The sequence below is a fragment of the Myotis lucifugus genome, unplaced genomic scaffold (genome assembly GCF_000147115.1).
Source record: "Myotis lucifugus unplaced genomic scaffold, Myoluc2.0 scaffold_780, whole genome shotgun sequence".
Taxonomy (NCBI): domain Eukaryota; kingdom Metazoa; phylum Chordata; class Mammalia; order Chiroptera; family Vespertilionidae; genus Myotis; species Myotis lucifugus.
In genome coordinates this window covers 90,995-106,251 of record NW_005871828.1, presented here as the reverse complement: position 1 = coordinate 106,251, position 15,257 = coordinate 90,995, and the positions used below count along the sequence as shown (strand labels likewise).

The window sequence follows — 15,257 nt, the reverse complement described above, 5'->3', positions numbered from 1 at the left end:
GTATCTCACAAGGAAACTATTTTAGATGACTAAGTACTTAAATGTGACACATACACACCCCACTCGTGTCCCGGATACCGAGATTCCCCCTTTACAAGAGTAAATCTTGAGAAATGCTTTCTGTTGGGTTATTGGACAGTAGGAGATTGTTGTTGATTTCCTTGGATGGAGTTATTACAATAGCTTGGTTATGTTGGAAAATGCCATCTTTAGATACAGTACTAAAGTATTTAGGGATGAAATGTCATCGTTATAATTTTCTTTAAAATGCTTTAGCAAAAGAATAAAATGAGAAGATAAGGCCTCAGTGCCTCCGCCGCGCCGACTATTTACATGAGTCTCATCTTGCCTCATGCCGGCTGGGCTCAGGGAACATATTGTTGTTAAATGTAAGCAAAAATAAAATCCCATTGCTGAGAGGCACATGGCTCAAACGACTATTGAAACTGCTGCCACAAAGGAAGGAAGATGCAGGGGGAGCAGGAATATGGCCTCACAGCAGTGCAGCAACTGTGCTACATGCTTTTCCTTGGTGATACTCAGACTGTATTTCACATACAACCAGATTTGTTTAAAACATAATCTATTGGTTTAATGGACAGGAAGTCTTGTTCTGCATCTGGTATCTTATGAAAACCACAAAACAGCTGCTAGAATAAATACATTCTGTAGTCAGTGAACAATCCTGACAAATGGACAAATGGATCATATCTCAAATGACATCCCCAGGGCCTGGGGATCATGGCCCCCACCCCTCCTCACAGCACAGATGGATCGGACACGGTAGGACCACTACAGTCCCATTTCAGTTTTGTTGGGAAATGGGAGCCCCAAAGCTTAATGTGTCAAAAACGACACGGTAGCAGGATAGCTAGTAATGCAAATGAGGTGTACCTCTTGTGCTCCTGACTTTTTCAAACCCTCAGTCATTGACTAGTCAGTGAAGTAACGTAAACGTAAGGATTTTGAGCTACCTGAGCTGTTTTAAACAGCGATGAACACAGAATAATTAATAGTAGCATCCTAAGCATCTATCTTCATTTCTAGGGAGATAGAGGGGTTCCAAGCCAACTCTGCCACCTGGGAGCTGAGTGACCTTGGTATATCGAAATACCTTGTAGTTAGCGATGAGCTGAACACACAGAAAAGCACGAAGCACCCCCGCTCCCGGAGGTGCCAGTGCATAACGAATGGCAGAGTTAGTGATTCCTCATTCCTTCCATGGGAAACCCTCAATAATGCAAAAGCGTGCAATCAAACACCCTCACTCAGGCACTAATCCAAGCAGGGGCCTAACTGATGATGGTCGGTGGGAGGCAGTAAGACAGGAAAGGAAGCCAAGGGTACCGGTGTGTCCCTTGGGCAGAGCACTGGACGGGAGGATGTGGAATCAGGCCTGGCACGGCCACTATGTGATCTTTGGCAAGACATTGCCAATCTGTGTAACAAGGATTTGGTTTGGTGACATTGTTGGCGTTTCCAACTTTCAACTGCCTACAGTCCTACCAGACCCTCATCTTCAGAAGCACAGGGCAGATGTGGGCAAACCTTAACACACTGTCTTCTCTCTACTTTTCTTGGAAACTATGTTCTTGGAATGGCTAAGCTACGAGTTTTCTACTCTGTTAAGCCTCAGAGGATTAGGGGTCCCCTCCACCCATGTTTAGTTTGCAAAAAAGCAGCCTTTTTCCATCTGTGGAGACACCAGACCCCAACCAGGTGAGCGAAGGACTAGGTGGCTCATTAACTCAACACAGCCAACAACTGAATTGAGATGTGCTTTTCACTTGATGTTTTAGGTGTAGCTGATCATGTTTTGGGAACTGGTGTGAGTTCAGATTAGGTTTGGGAAACAGAGCTGGAATGGAAGCCAGAGTTTATTGTTCCTATTGATCACATTCACTCGTATCGATTTTATCAAACTGTACTCAGTAAACATAGGCACAGAGGTTTTCTTTTCAAATACAGCACCGAGACAAGTGTCAGCAACAGGTCTGAGCCGGTGCAGCCCCGACCCCCAGATGTGCTGTCAGTGGGAGCAAGCATCAGCAGCTAACAGAGATTGTGCCTCAGCAGGAACAGCAGCCTGACCTTTGTTTTAGCTATTTACCACATTCTCATACGGAGAGCACGGCTGGTCCCAGATCTCAGACACCGCTTGACACAGTCTGCTTCATACAAACACTATTCACAATAGGATAAATGTATGGAACTCAATCATGCCCAAAAATGGCCTTTCCCTCCACTATATGGCAAGTAAGGGGGCAGAGAGAATCCTGATGGTGGAAACCACTTTATTATCATACATAGATCACACAGCACTGCTACAGAGAAACCATCACTGGAACGCCACTATGCATATTCTGTGCAGCTGCTACAAACACAAGCCATCCTGCGCCCAGAGGAAACGGGTTTCTGACTCCGATGATACAGTCTATTCAACTATTTTTAAAGGTTCATACTTACGCACTATTGTGGTCATACACTTTACTTCTAAGTAGATCATAACGCAAAACACATTGTCATTGCTTTGCTGTAAGCAGGACTATTACTGTTTTAAAATGAGGAAAATAGCTTTTATATTTACCTATATATTCGCCATTTCTAGAACACTTCCTTTCATCCTGGAGATCCAAATTTCCACTTAACGTTATTTTCCTGCTGCCCCAAAACAACTTTAATGTTTCCTGAAGGCAGGTGTACAGTGATGAATTCTCCTTTTGTTTTCCTGAAACATCTTCTTGCTTTCATTTTTGAAAGATGCTTTTGATGGGTAAACTCTAGGTTGCAAGTTTTTTATCCTCTTTCAGTAATTTACAAATGGTTCCCCACTGTCTTTAGTCAGAAGTGTGCTGTCATTCTTTGTCTTTTTTGCTTCAGTTGCTTTACTGAGGTTCTCACTGGTTTTCATCAAGTGGACATGATGTCCATTGGCATGATTTTGTTTCTTCTGTTTTGTGTTCTTTGAGCTTCTTGAATATGTGGAATTATACTTTTCAGCATATGTGGAAATTTTTCAGCCACTACTTATTCAAATACTTCCTTTTCCTCTTCTCTCTTCCCTTCTGAAACTCCAATTATATGTATTTCATACCACTGTAGTGGACCCCCATTCCCTTCCCTCTTTTTTCTCTGTGTACCTCATTTGGATAGTTTTTATTCTTACTATTCAGGTTCATTATTTTCTTCTTCTATGTCTAATCTGTTCTTAATTCCACCCACATTTTTTTTAATTTTAAATAATTCTCACCCTGTGAAGCCCCATCTGGCTTTTAAAAATATATCTTCCACTTCAAGTTTCATCAAATTCATGTTTTCCTCTGCTTTATAATAGCTATATCAACATCCATGTCTACTAATTCTAACCACTTCTAACCACAGTCTTTTCTATGTCTCTACTGATTATTTTTCTACCTGTTACAAGTCACAGTTTCCTGCCTTTTTGCATGCCAGACATTGTGGGTCCAAAGTAGCTTTTAATCTAGGGTTAATTACCACACTACTAAGGCAACAGTCTTCCGGGAATTCTACCTGAAGCCCATGTGTTAAAAGTTGTTTCGACTGTGGCCGGTGGGAACTGTTGTCAGCCCTGCACTGAGTTCTAGGAACTGCTCGGCCTACTGCTTTCCAGCCCACTTTATCTGCTCACAGGACGACGTGTCCATTTCTGCAGTCCTCTCCCTGGGAGGCTCCTTCCCCTCCAGTGCTTTCCTTGCAAATGCTATTGCCATGGCCTCCCCAAACGCCAATCCTGCAACTCTATTCAACGTGGCAGGACTACGCTTGTTCCCTTTCCTGAACTGCAGCCTGGAAACTGCCACCACTTTGTCCACCTTCTGCCAGCAATGACAAACCTCTGCTTGTCACATGTCTAACACCAGTTTTTAGCTGTTTAAGGCCAGAGAGTTAATTTGGTCCTTGATCTGCCACCACTGCAGAAAGCAGATGTCCTCACACTTAAAACATATCTATCATTTAAAAATGACCGTCTCTTATAATTTGTATACAACAAACTACTTCGTTACTGAATTATTTCAATAGCATGATGCTTATAAAGTTCTTCCAACTATTAGGACTACTTCTGCCTATGAAATCTCTAATACTCAGTATTTCCCGTATGTACACATTCTCTAGTATGTTACCCTCAATGAAATCTTCCTCTCACTTGTTCTGACCTATTTAGGTCTTCTAAATATTTAACAAGCTTTCACTTTTGACCAAAAGTTTCTGTTATTGATAGATGAGCTATCAATGTGTAATAACTTGTGTCTTCTGGGAGAAGGCTTTCTTATATTGTCTACTTTTTAAAAAATCTTTCTGAATTCTTTTTAGTGACTCATGCCTTTCCAATAAAATTTTTTTCCCAACAGTCACTGCAATGACAAGGTTTCTGTCCTGTGTGTGTATCCTCAGAAGCACTAAGAGACATGACATCTGCTAGCAGCCTTTCCATACTCACTGCTCTCATGTGGTTTCTATATTACATGATTCTTCTGATGGATCATGAGCTGTGACTTCCTCTTGAAGGTAGTCCCGCATTCGTTGCACCCATAGTATTTATCACCTGTGTGAATTCTCTGATGCCTCATAAGGTGTGACTTTCTAGTGAAAGATTTTCCACATTCTCCACATTTATAGGGCCTCTCTCCTGTATGAATTCTCTGATGTATAATTAGCTGTGCCTTCTCAAAGAAAGCTTTTGCACAATCACTGCATCCATAAGTTTTCTCTCCTGTATGATTTCTCTGATGTTTAATGAGTTGTACTTTCTGAACAAAGGCTTTCCCACATTCATTGCATGCATAGGGTTTCTCCCCTGTATGGATTCTTTGATGCCGAAGAAGCTGTGGCTTCCAGGCAAAAGCTTTCCTACATTCACTACATTCAAAGGGCTTTTCCCCAGTATGGGTTCTCTGATGATGAATGAGACTTGACTTCTCACTGAAGGTTTTCCCACACTCACTGCATTCATAGGGTTTCTCACCTGTATGAGTTCTCTGATGGGATATCAGGCTTGACTTTTGGGTGAAGGCTTTCCCACATTCATTGCATTCAAAAGGTTTCTCTCCAGTGTGAGTTCTCTGATGTGTAAGAAGCTGTGACTTCCCAAAGAAGGTTTTGCCACATTCAACACATCCATAGGGTCTCTCTCCTAAGTGAAGTTTTTGATGTCTTATTAACTCTGACTTCTTAAAGAAGGCTTCTCCACAGTCGCTACACTGACAGTTCTTCTCTCCTGTGTGAGTGATTTGATGTCTGATAAGCTGTGGTTTTCTGATGAAGGCTTCACCACATTCACTGCATTCATAGGGCTTCTCTCCTGTGTGAATCCTCTGGTGCCTGATAAGGAGTGAGTTCCTGCTGAAGGCTTTCTTACACTCACTACATGCATAAGGCTTCTTTCCTGTGTGAGTCCTTTGATGAGTAATGAGCTGTGACTTCCAAAAGAAGGCTTTGCCACAGTCGCTACATTTATAGGGTTTCTCTCCTGTATGCGTTCTCTGATGTGTAATGAGCTTTAATTTCTGGGAGAAAGACTTCCCGCAGTCACTACAGCCATAGGGTTTCTCTATTGTATGGGTTATCTGATGTCTTTTAAGCTGTGACTTCCTGCTGAAGGCTTTTCCACACTCGCTGCATCCATAGGGCTTCTCTCCTGTATGAGTTCTTTGATGTAAAATGAGCAGTGACTTCCTACTGAAAGCTTTTGGACATTCACCACATCCATATGGTTTCTCTCCTGAATGAGTCCTTTGATGAATAGTGAGCAGTGACTTTTGTGAGAAGGCTTTCCCACATTCACTGCATCCATAGGGCTTCTCTCCCGTATGAGTTCTGTGATGTATAATAAGCTGTGACTTCTTGTTAAAAACTTTACCACATTCCATGCATAAATAGACGCCTCTGTGTGTTTTATGGTTTGTAATGAGCCATGACTCTTGGTTGCAGGCCTTTCTACATTTATTGCAATCACAGTATTTTATTCCACCAAAGGTTCTGTCAGTTTTGATATAGAATAACAATTTCTTATTGAGCTCAAGTTTCTTTCTTCCACGGTTATTTTTTTGAATAAGAAAATCAAAAGGATGATTCAAACTTTTTTCACTTGTGCCACATTTATGGAGTCTCATTCCTAAATGAACAAAGTTAATGCTTGAATGAAATATTTTCCCCAAAACATATTGATGGCCTTTCTCCACATTTTTAAGCTTGTCTTGATTATTGTGGTGCCACATTTTGAGATTATTATCTAGCCAGAGTTCTTCTAAAAATGAAAAAATGAACCATACTGTGTAAATCCCCCAATGATTGTGTTTATTAATTAAAACTTCTGAAATGGAGCCTAGGATCCCAGTCCAAAAACAAACAAAAAAAATCTCCCAAATACATTGTCTACTTATTAGGCATTAAAATTTTTAACAAAAATGAAAACAGACTTTAAAAATTACAAATGTTTATATAAACACAAACTGTTAAATAAGAAAATATGACATATACTCAAGGAACAGTGATCATGAGATAAAAAAGACAAGCAACTTCTAATCAAATACTGGAGTGGTTAAAAAAAAATTTTTTTGTTTTGTTAATCCTTACCTGACAATATTTTTCCCCATTTTATTTTTAGAGAGAGTGAAAGGGAGGGAATGAGGGGATGGGCGTGAGGAGGGAGGGAGGGAGGGAGAGAGGGAGGGAGGGAGGGAGGGAGGGAGAGAGAGAGAAATATTGATGTGGTTGCCTCCCACACACCCTGCGCCTAGGGTCAGAGATCAAACCTGCAACCCAAGTAAGTACATGCCCTTTACCAGGAATTGGAACCCACAACCCTCCCGTGCGAGAAAAGAAAAATAATAAAGGAAACTCAAATGTAATCAATGTCACCTAAAATGAGGAAAACCTACAAATTTCTAAAGAGGAAGAGAGAAACCTGCCTCTGGTGCAGGAGAGAAGGAAATGGAGAATGAGGAGACTGGAAGAGCCTTATGCATGGAAGCAAGAGACGAAATGACTGGCTCCGAATGTGGGTAAGATAGGTGCATTTCATCATCAACTCCACCCAAAGGGGACACATCCTGACGTGGAGACCAGGATCTAGGGCACGTTAAAAGTCATGCAGAACTATGTCAACAGTTCTGAGTCAACTCTAAAGACCTAAGGACTTTAAACAGGTTTATACATAACATTTCAAGAGTAGCAAACTTTCTTCAAAAACCTGAGATGTAACCTTCACCATATGCCATACACTGGATTATCTCTCACCTGAGAAGTTGTGATTTAGAATTTCTTCATTTATTTTCCAGGGCTCTTCTTGCTCCAGCTTCCAAACTGCATCCGGTTTGATAATTTCATGACCTATTAGTTGGACACAGTTGCTTGAGCTAAGGGACTCTTAAATGTGAAGAATATTTTACTACAAAGGCTACAAAATAAAGCAAGTGAATAAAAATCTTTCAGTTGGGTATAGAAATCAAAGAATCCTTGACATCTGTAACTTAAACCCAAAATCAATAAAATCTTAGAGGCCCCACCATTATTGGGCATACACTGTATTACATAAGAATGTTCTTACCCAAGAACACTAGATTGCTATAGTTCTCCAACATCACGTCTCTGTACAAGTTCTTCTGGATGGGATTTAGTAGCTGCCACTCCTCCAATGTGAAATCCACAGCCACATCCTCAAATGATATCTAGAAAAGCAGAATCCCTGTTAAAGCGGAAGTGATCCTCATCTAGAATGCAGGCTTTCTTCTCTATAGAGGTAGGCAGTCCCTCAGTGGGCCCCACTGACCTCTAACTCCTGGTATTCATGCATCTGGGTAACACTGCCCTCCTGAATACGGGCTGGGAGTACTGACACACTGCCGCTGAACAGAACAGGCCCGAAGTGACAGAACGTCACCTCCCAGACCGGCTTACAGAAGAAGGCACTTCCGTCTGGGAAACCCTCTCTGGCTCTCTGGGGGAGTCCAGCTGCCATGCTGAGAGGCATTCCGTGCTGAAGCCCATGAGGCTGAGGCCTGCTCACACCCACGTGAGTGAGCTTGAAAGGGGACCATCCCCCATTGCACCTGCAGTGGACCACAGCCCTTCTCAACATCTTGACTACAGAACCCAACGGGTAAGCAGCTGGCAGATTCCTAACCCACAGAAACTGTGAGATAAAATCCTGTGTTTTCAGCCAATAAGGTTTGGGGGTAATTTGTTACACAGCAATGGTCAACTAATATAATATCCTAATCTTGCATTACACCCTGAGAGAGAGACAAAAATGTTATTAAAACATCTATCATTATGAACTCATTCATCTATCCATTAAATAAGAAACTGAAATAGGTTGTCTTTGAATAAGTGCTATGTTTCTCAAAGAAGGTGCCACTGGTACTTGGGAACAATTCTTAGCTGAGTGCAACTGCCCCACCCAGTGGGAGCCCTTCAGCAAGCCCGGCCGCTCCCTGCTAAATGACAGTGCCCTGTCTCAGTCACTCAAACACTCTCTTTCCCCGGGGGTGCCTCTGCTCCCAGGTAGGAACAGCTGGCCAGCTCTGTAGATGTCGTCTAGAACACAGATACTGAGCACGTACGGTTCCCAGAACTGTAACAGGTGCCAGAAATAGAAAGATGTGTAAGAAAAAAAAAATCATCTTCTCAGATATCTTGTCTTTTGGGGTCACAGGTAGTAAGGTGTTAGAGAGGCCATGAAACAAGGATATACCGGGCACTGGGACAAAAGGCAAAGGAACTAGTGCAGCAAAAAGGACTTGGAAAAAGAAAATGGTGCAGGACTCAACTGGCCTGACTTCAAGACTTCCTATGAAGCCACAGTAGTTAGGACAAGGTAGTATTGTGAACAAGTACATGCACGGACAAATGGAACAGAATAGAGAGCCTAGAGATGGACACCTACAAATATGCTCAATTCATTTTTTTGTTGGATATTTAGTTTATTTCTGGGTGGGGTTTTTTGTTGTTTTGCTATTATTAATAATGCTGGGATGATCATCCTTTTAATTAAACTGTGGAGCATACACCTAATTATTTTCAATAGATTTTTGGCAAAGGTACCAAAGCATTTCCACAGAGAAAGTGTTTTCAATAAACGGTGCTAAAACCACTGTATACCTGTAAACAAAAGAATAAACCTCAACACATACCTCATGCTGTATTTAAAAATTAACTCTAAATGGATCACAGACCTAAAGGTAAAACCTAAAACTATACAGCTTCTAGGGATAAAACAGGAGAAAACCTGTGTGACTTGGGTTTGACAATGAGTGTTTATTTACACACCAAATACACAATCAATTTAAGAAAAAATTTACTAAGTTGGATTTTTTTCAAAATTAACTAATTTTTTCTCTGTAAAAGGCTGGTTAAAAAAAAAAAAAGAAAGAAAGAAAAACGCAGCAAAAACAAGGAAAAAAATATTTGCAACTCACTTATCTGAGAAAGCACCTGCCTCCTGCATGGCCCCCACTAGGGACTGAGCCCGAAACCCAGGAATCAAACCATGATCTCCTCACCCAGCTGGTGTGGCTCAATGGTTTGAGTGTCGACCTATGAACTAGGAGGTCACAGTTCAAGGGAGAAGGGAAACTTCTCTCCATTCTGACTCAGTGCCCAGTACTTTCCTACTCCCAGCCCTTTCAGCTCACTCTCCTCCTGACCCCAGACCACAAAACTGCTGGAGCTTGTTCCAGGCTCCGGGAGGAAAGGGGCAACCCCAGGTCTGCGCTGACCCACCTGAGCCTCCACCTGTGTGCTGCAGGAGACGGATGGGGGGCAGGTGCCTCCTCAGTTAGGTTCTGGCTGCACCATTGCAGTATACGATTAGAAGCTCAGTTACTTTCACTTTGGCTGTTACTTTATTTTTGTTTGTTTGTTTGTTTATCCTCACTGAGGATATGTCTTTTATTGATTTTTAGAGAGAGTGAAAGGGAGGGGGAGAGACGAGAGAGAGAAACATCGATGTGAGACACATTGACTGGTTACCTTCCGCACACGTCCCAACCAGGTCTGGACATCAAGCCTGCAACCAAGGTACATGCCCTTGACCAGAATCTAATCCGAGGGCTGATGCTCTAACCACTGTAACCACTGAGTAATACAGGCTAAGGTTTGGCCGTTGCTTTAACTGGCTACTCTGATACTGGCAGCTGGGCTCCCTCAGCTCAGCTGAGCTCCTGACACAACTACATCAAGAAAGAGGAGTCTGACTGGTGTGGCTCAGATGTTGAGAGCCGACCTATGAACCAGGAGGTTACAGTTCGATTCCCAGTCGGGGCACGTGCCTGGGTTGTGGGCTTAATCCCTGGGGGGGCGCATGCAGGAGGCAGACAATCAATGATTATCTCTCATGATGTTTCTATCTCTCTCTCCATCTCCCTTCCTCTCTGAAATCAATAAAAATGTATTTTAAAAAAAAGAAAGGAGAAAAGCCAGTGTAACTGTATACTAGTTTAAACAGAATTTTTAAAGGAATGAAGGGAGGGAAAGAGAAAGAGGGAAGTTAGCTCAGTGGGTAGGAGTGGCTTTGAAAAGCTAAGGGACATGACAGTCTGTTTCTTGAGTCAAGAAATTGAGGGAACAGGGCTGAAGGCAGACACCCTCGTGCCCAGCTTTTGCCAACAGAAGCAAAAACGTTTCCAACCGAGCGATTATGATGGGACCACCTGAGGTTTTCTAATGACCACTTCTGCCCGTGATTCAGGTTCTTTCCTAAACGTAGAAGACGGGCAGCGTGTCCTGCAGGCCCACTGCTGCCGTCCTCTAAATGCCTGTGTTCTGCACCCTCCCGATTCACACCCTTCGCTCGCAACTAGGGGCCTCCTAAGAATCCCTCCTAATAAATGCGTTCATGTCAGCGACATGAGCGGCTATCGACGAGTTTCCTCCACGTGGAATCCTCAGCAAACGCTTGCTCCTACCCCGTAAAGGCTTTGCCTTTTGTAGCTGTTCCTGCTGCCTTGTCTGCCCGGCTTCTGGGAAGCGCTGAAGAAAGCCTGCAGCTCATCTCTAACCGTGAAGGACCCATTTCTTGTACATCTGTGTTCCAACTGGAAGACTTTGGTTTGATTCCACACCCACTGGTGCTTCCTTGACATCTGTGTGGTATGTGGGCCCTCCCCCCGGGGAAATGCAATGAGGGCCGTTGGTAAGTGCATTGCAGGACCCTGGGAGAACCTGCCAGCTCCCCAGTCAAGGAACAACCAGGAAGAAACCTCTCGGATGTGAGCCTGGATTTTAACAGCTGGCGTTTTGATCTCACACAGCTTGCACGCAAGCAGGTCCATCCTGCCTGCAGGACTTATTACCCTGTTTGCTTTGTTTTCTGTACTGTGCATAACCCTGTACTGAAAAAGCCTGTGTTGCAGAGACTTCACCGGTGCGCTCATAAATCCTAATAAACTCATGTCTTTCACAGCCAGACCTCTGGGTTATTTCTTTGGAACCAGCAAGCAATATACTGAGGCCTTCTTGAACCTCAGCTCTTTGCCTAACAGCATCCTTCCCAAGTTTATACTGTTTTCTATGGTTAGGATCTAAATGTATGTATACCTGTCCTGTTGCTTGTAAAGATTCCTCTAAGCCCATCACACCCACAGGAAAAATTTCTGGAGAATAAACACATAACTCACCTGTGGCATGATCATTTTCTGCTGCTTTGGGGAATTCTGCTGGTCTGGGCCTTCTCTCTGTCCTGACGCTCTGGAAACTGCCTCTCCTTCCTTACCTCACCTGAGGCATCTTGTTCCTGAGGGCCATGGCCTGGAGATGCAGTGGGAATTTTATTTTAAATGGTGTAATTAATTTGGGAACCTAAATCCCAGTTCTCTCTCACTGGGATCTCAGACAAGTGTTTGCTGCACTCAAATCAGAAGCAGAACGGAATGTGAGCCACCAGCAGGTCTCAGCTGAGCCTGGCCCTTCCCTTTGCAGCCCTGGCTCCCACCTGGAAATGCCAGATGGAAGCCACTCGCCTGGTTCAACCAAACAAACCTGGACCACCCCCATCCCTTCCCCATCACTCACTCACACACACACACACACACACACACCCCAGAACTCTCTGCAGAGACCTCAGTAAAGCCTGAACATACAATCTTGGCTCTCTCCTTCTGCAGCAACATTTCCTGGGGGCACTTAAATCAAATTTACTTGCTTAGGTGCCACAGTGTAAAATGCAGGATGGTAAACAGAACTGGCTTTTAGATCAAGATGGGGAAGTAGCCTGGGTGCTGGCTCTCTACTCCAAATTCAGCCATAGAGCAAAAGGAATGCAGAGATCAGAGGAACCAACAGAAAGAGCAGCAGGAAGAGAGACCACGGGGGAGACAGCGGTGGTGAAGCTGACGGCACAGGCATGTGTGACAGCTAGAGCAGAAGGCAGCAAGAGGCCTAAGGAAACCTGTAATGTTGCTTCTTTCTGGGCTCACGCTGGGGCAGACACTGCCCACCTGTTCCCTCAGAAACCAGCAGAACAGCCCCAGACAGGTTTCTAGGGATAATTGGGGCAGATCAAACTCCAGGTGAATTAAGAAAACCATGCAAATGGCAAGGGCTGCTCAGCTGCCCTTGGGGGTTTACTCATCTCTTACCTCCTCTCAGTTCCCCAGGGCTTTTTTCTAAGGCAGTGGTTCTCAACCTTCCTCACGCCACGACCCTTTAATACAGTTCCTCATGTTGTGGTGACCCCCAACCATAAAATTGTTTTCGTTGCTACTTCATAACTGTAATTTTGCTACTGTTATGAATTGTCATGTAAATATCTGATATGCAGAATGTATTTTCATTGTTACAAATTGAACATAATTAAAGCATAGTGATTAGTCACAAAAAACAATATGCAATTATACATGTGTTTTCCGATGGTCTTAGGCGACCCCTGTGAAAGGGTCGTTCGACCCCCAAAGGGGTCGCGACCCACAGGTTGAGAACCGCTGTTCTAAGGGCTCCTGACCCCTGATCTGAGGAGCTGTTTGGAGAGTTGACGGGACTCAGATGTCCAGCGGTTCTACAGGGTCCCTCCCCTCTCTTCAAAGGCCTGGCCTCAGCCTCCCCTGCTGCGAATTACCAGAGCTTGTGCTGAGAGTAGCTAACACCTCTAGGGGGATATGGGCTTAAACACCTGTAAGAGCAAATGTAAGTTAAAAATGAAAAACTAATTCTCCCTCATGGAAAAAAGGAGAGAGACTTCCCAACCCCTTTTCAGACAGCATTTACTCTAGAAAACCTGTCATTGTAAATTCTCTGCCCCTGTGAGATGTATGTTAATCTTTCCTAAAGCTGAAGAAGCTTTGCCCCTTTAACAACCCAAGAATGTCTTGCTCAGGGACCTGGAAGGCCATCTCTTTGGAGCCTAATTGGCGGATTTCCACCCCGGGCTCCAGGGGAATGTCATAAAGATATGAAAAGTTTAGTTTTTTCTCTGGGTAAAGGCAGTTAGCGGCACTGATGGCCACTCCAGTCACCAGGTAAATCTAGGATGGACTGTGTGTGACATGTGATCATTTATCTAGAGAACGTGTGTGTGATGGGTTGTACAAAAAGGGTGAGCCTTCTCCCCGTCTCTACAATCTCTTCAGCAGACTGCTTGCTCTTCTACTTTTTTGGAGACTTTTCTGGGTTGGCAGGTGATGATTTTAATTATTTCCCTAACATGCCAACCAGATTAACTGGATGCAACCACTATTTTTAACACTTTTGAAAGATCACAAACTGCATAACATATATCACCTTTCAGTGGTTCTCAACCTGTGGGTTGCGACCTGTTTGGGGGTCGAACGACCCTTTCACAGGGGTCGCCTAAATACATCCTGCATATCAGATATTTACATTACAATTCATAACAGTAGCAACATTACAGTTATGAAGTAGCAACGAAAATAATTTTATGGTTGGGGGTCACCACAACATGAGAACTGTATTAAAGGGTATTAGGAAGGTTGAGAACCACTGCCTTAGATGGAATTATTGGGACAAACCAAGATTTAAAAGAAGCATGATAAACAAAAATATCACTTTGATGCATAAAAACACTTACACTTTCTTCACTGTCTTCCAGCCAGACCCGGGACAGAGAAGGACCTCCTGGCACGGGGATATTTCCTTCCTAAGAACACACCGGAAGGGAATGTCCAGTAAGCTCGGGACCTGGTAGACTCGGATGCAGGGGACAGGTTCCGCCTTTCCCAGCAAACCTGCCACAGGCAGACCCAACAGTGGGCCTCCTTCCAGCAAATGAGCGGAGCAAGGAGAGGCTGTCACGCCGCGGAGGCCCCGTTTGACTAAAGGAAGCGGGAAGGTGCCTCCCATGTCCCCGTGGATGTGAATGGGCACAGAGGGGGGTGGACGGCAGTGTCCGCTCATCGGCCGCAAAGAGGGGAGAAGGTGACACCGGGTGTGAGCCCTCCGCCAGGCTCTGCCCCGGAAGCGGGACTCTTCAGCCCAGTGCGAAGGGCGTGGGGCTTGAGCGGGTCTCTCCTGGCGATGCCCTGGGAGAGCCGACAGCAACCAGCGAATGGAAAGCGCCTCTTCCCAAGCTGCTCGGTCCAGGCAGGGCCTCTCCTCACCCGCTGCTGCCTCGGAGCCGTCACCACTGCCACCCCGTCTACGGACGCCCCCGAGCCGCTCCCGGAGATCCACCCGCGGCACCGCCAGCCGTTCCTTCCCTGCGGTGGCCCCACAACCTCGCCCCCCGCCGAGCTCAGGTGACTGCATTCACCGCTTTATCCTCAAACGCCCCTGAGTCACCGCTCCCGGCCTCCTCCCAGCCCCTCACCCGCCGCCGGCCCCACGTCTCCGTCCGATCGCACACTCTCGCCGCCCCGGCCCCCTAACGCGCCGCACCCGCTCCCTCCCTTCCCGCAGCCCCGCGGTCCCCACCCACCCGGACGGGAACCGCCGCGCCGCAGGGCCGTTCTCCGGGCCTGCCCAGCACCGGCTCCGGGGCCGTTCGTGCGCGCGCCAGGGTGGCCGAGGGACTGGGCGGTCACGGGGGCCGCCCCAGGCCGAAACCTCCCGGTCCGTCTCCGCGCCACAAAGCCTCCCCCTGGAGGCCGCAGCACCCGCCTGACACCTCCCGAAGGCGGAAGTGTCTGCGCAGAACTACATTTCCCGGAATTCCGCTCGCTTCAGAACTACACTTCCCAGAGGGCTCTGCGACCGGCTTGCAGGATTGACAGGTTGGGGGTTTGAAGCCCCTTGGTAGCTGCCAGGGTGCGTGGTTTCATTGCATTGTTATGAGAGTGGGTCGCTTG

General features: G+C 45.3%; 1 protein-coding gene across 1 annotated transcript; it reads right to left on the bottom strand.

Moving 5' to 3' along the window:
• Positions 1–2,273: 2,273 nt before the first annotated feature.
• On the bottom strand, positions 2,274–15,024 carry ZNF605 (zinc finger protein 605). The gene is made up of 6 exons (XM_014448202.2): positions 14,888–15,024; positions 14,042–14,110; positions 11,637–11,766; positions 7,568–7,688; positions 7,258–7,350; positions 2,274–6,265 (listed from the first exon to the last, which is right to left on the bottom strand). The coding sequence occupies exons 3-6, from the start codon at positions 11,649–11,651 to the stop codon at positions 4,476–4,478; spliced, it is 2,019 nt and encodes a 672-aa protein (XP_014303688.1). The 5' UTR covers positions 11,652–11,766; positions 14,042–14,110; positions 14,888–15,024; the 3' UTR covers positions 2,274–4,475.
• Positions 15,025–15,257: the final 233 nt, after the last annotated feature.

Coding starts and splice junctions, on each gene's coding strand:
- ZNF605 (XM_014448202.2), bottom strand. Junction 7,351..7,567: donor TAGCAATCTAGTGTTCTTGG/GTAAGAACATTC, acceptor TCCAACTAATAG/GTCATGAAATTATCAAACCG. Junction 6,266..7,257: donor TCTAAATCACAACTTCTCAG/GTGAGAGATAAT, acceptor TTTCATTTTTAG/AAGAACTCTGGCTAGATAAT.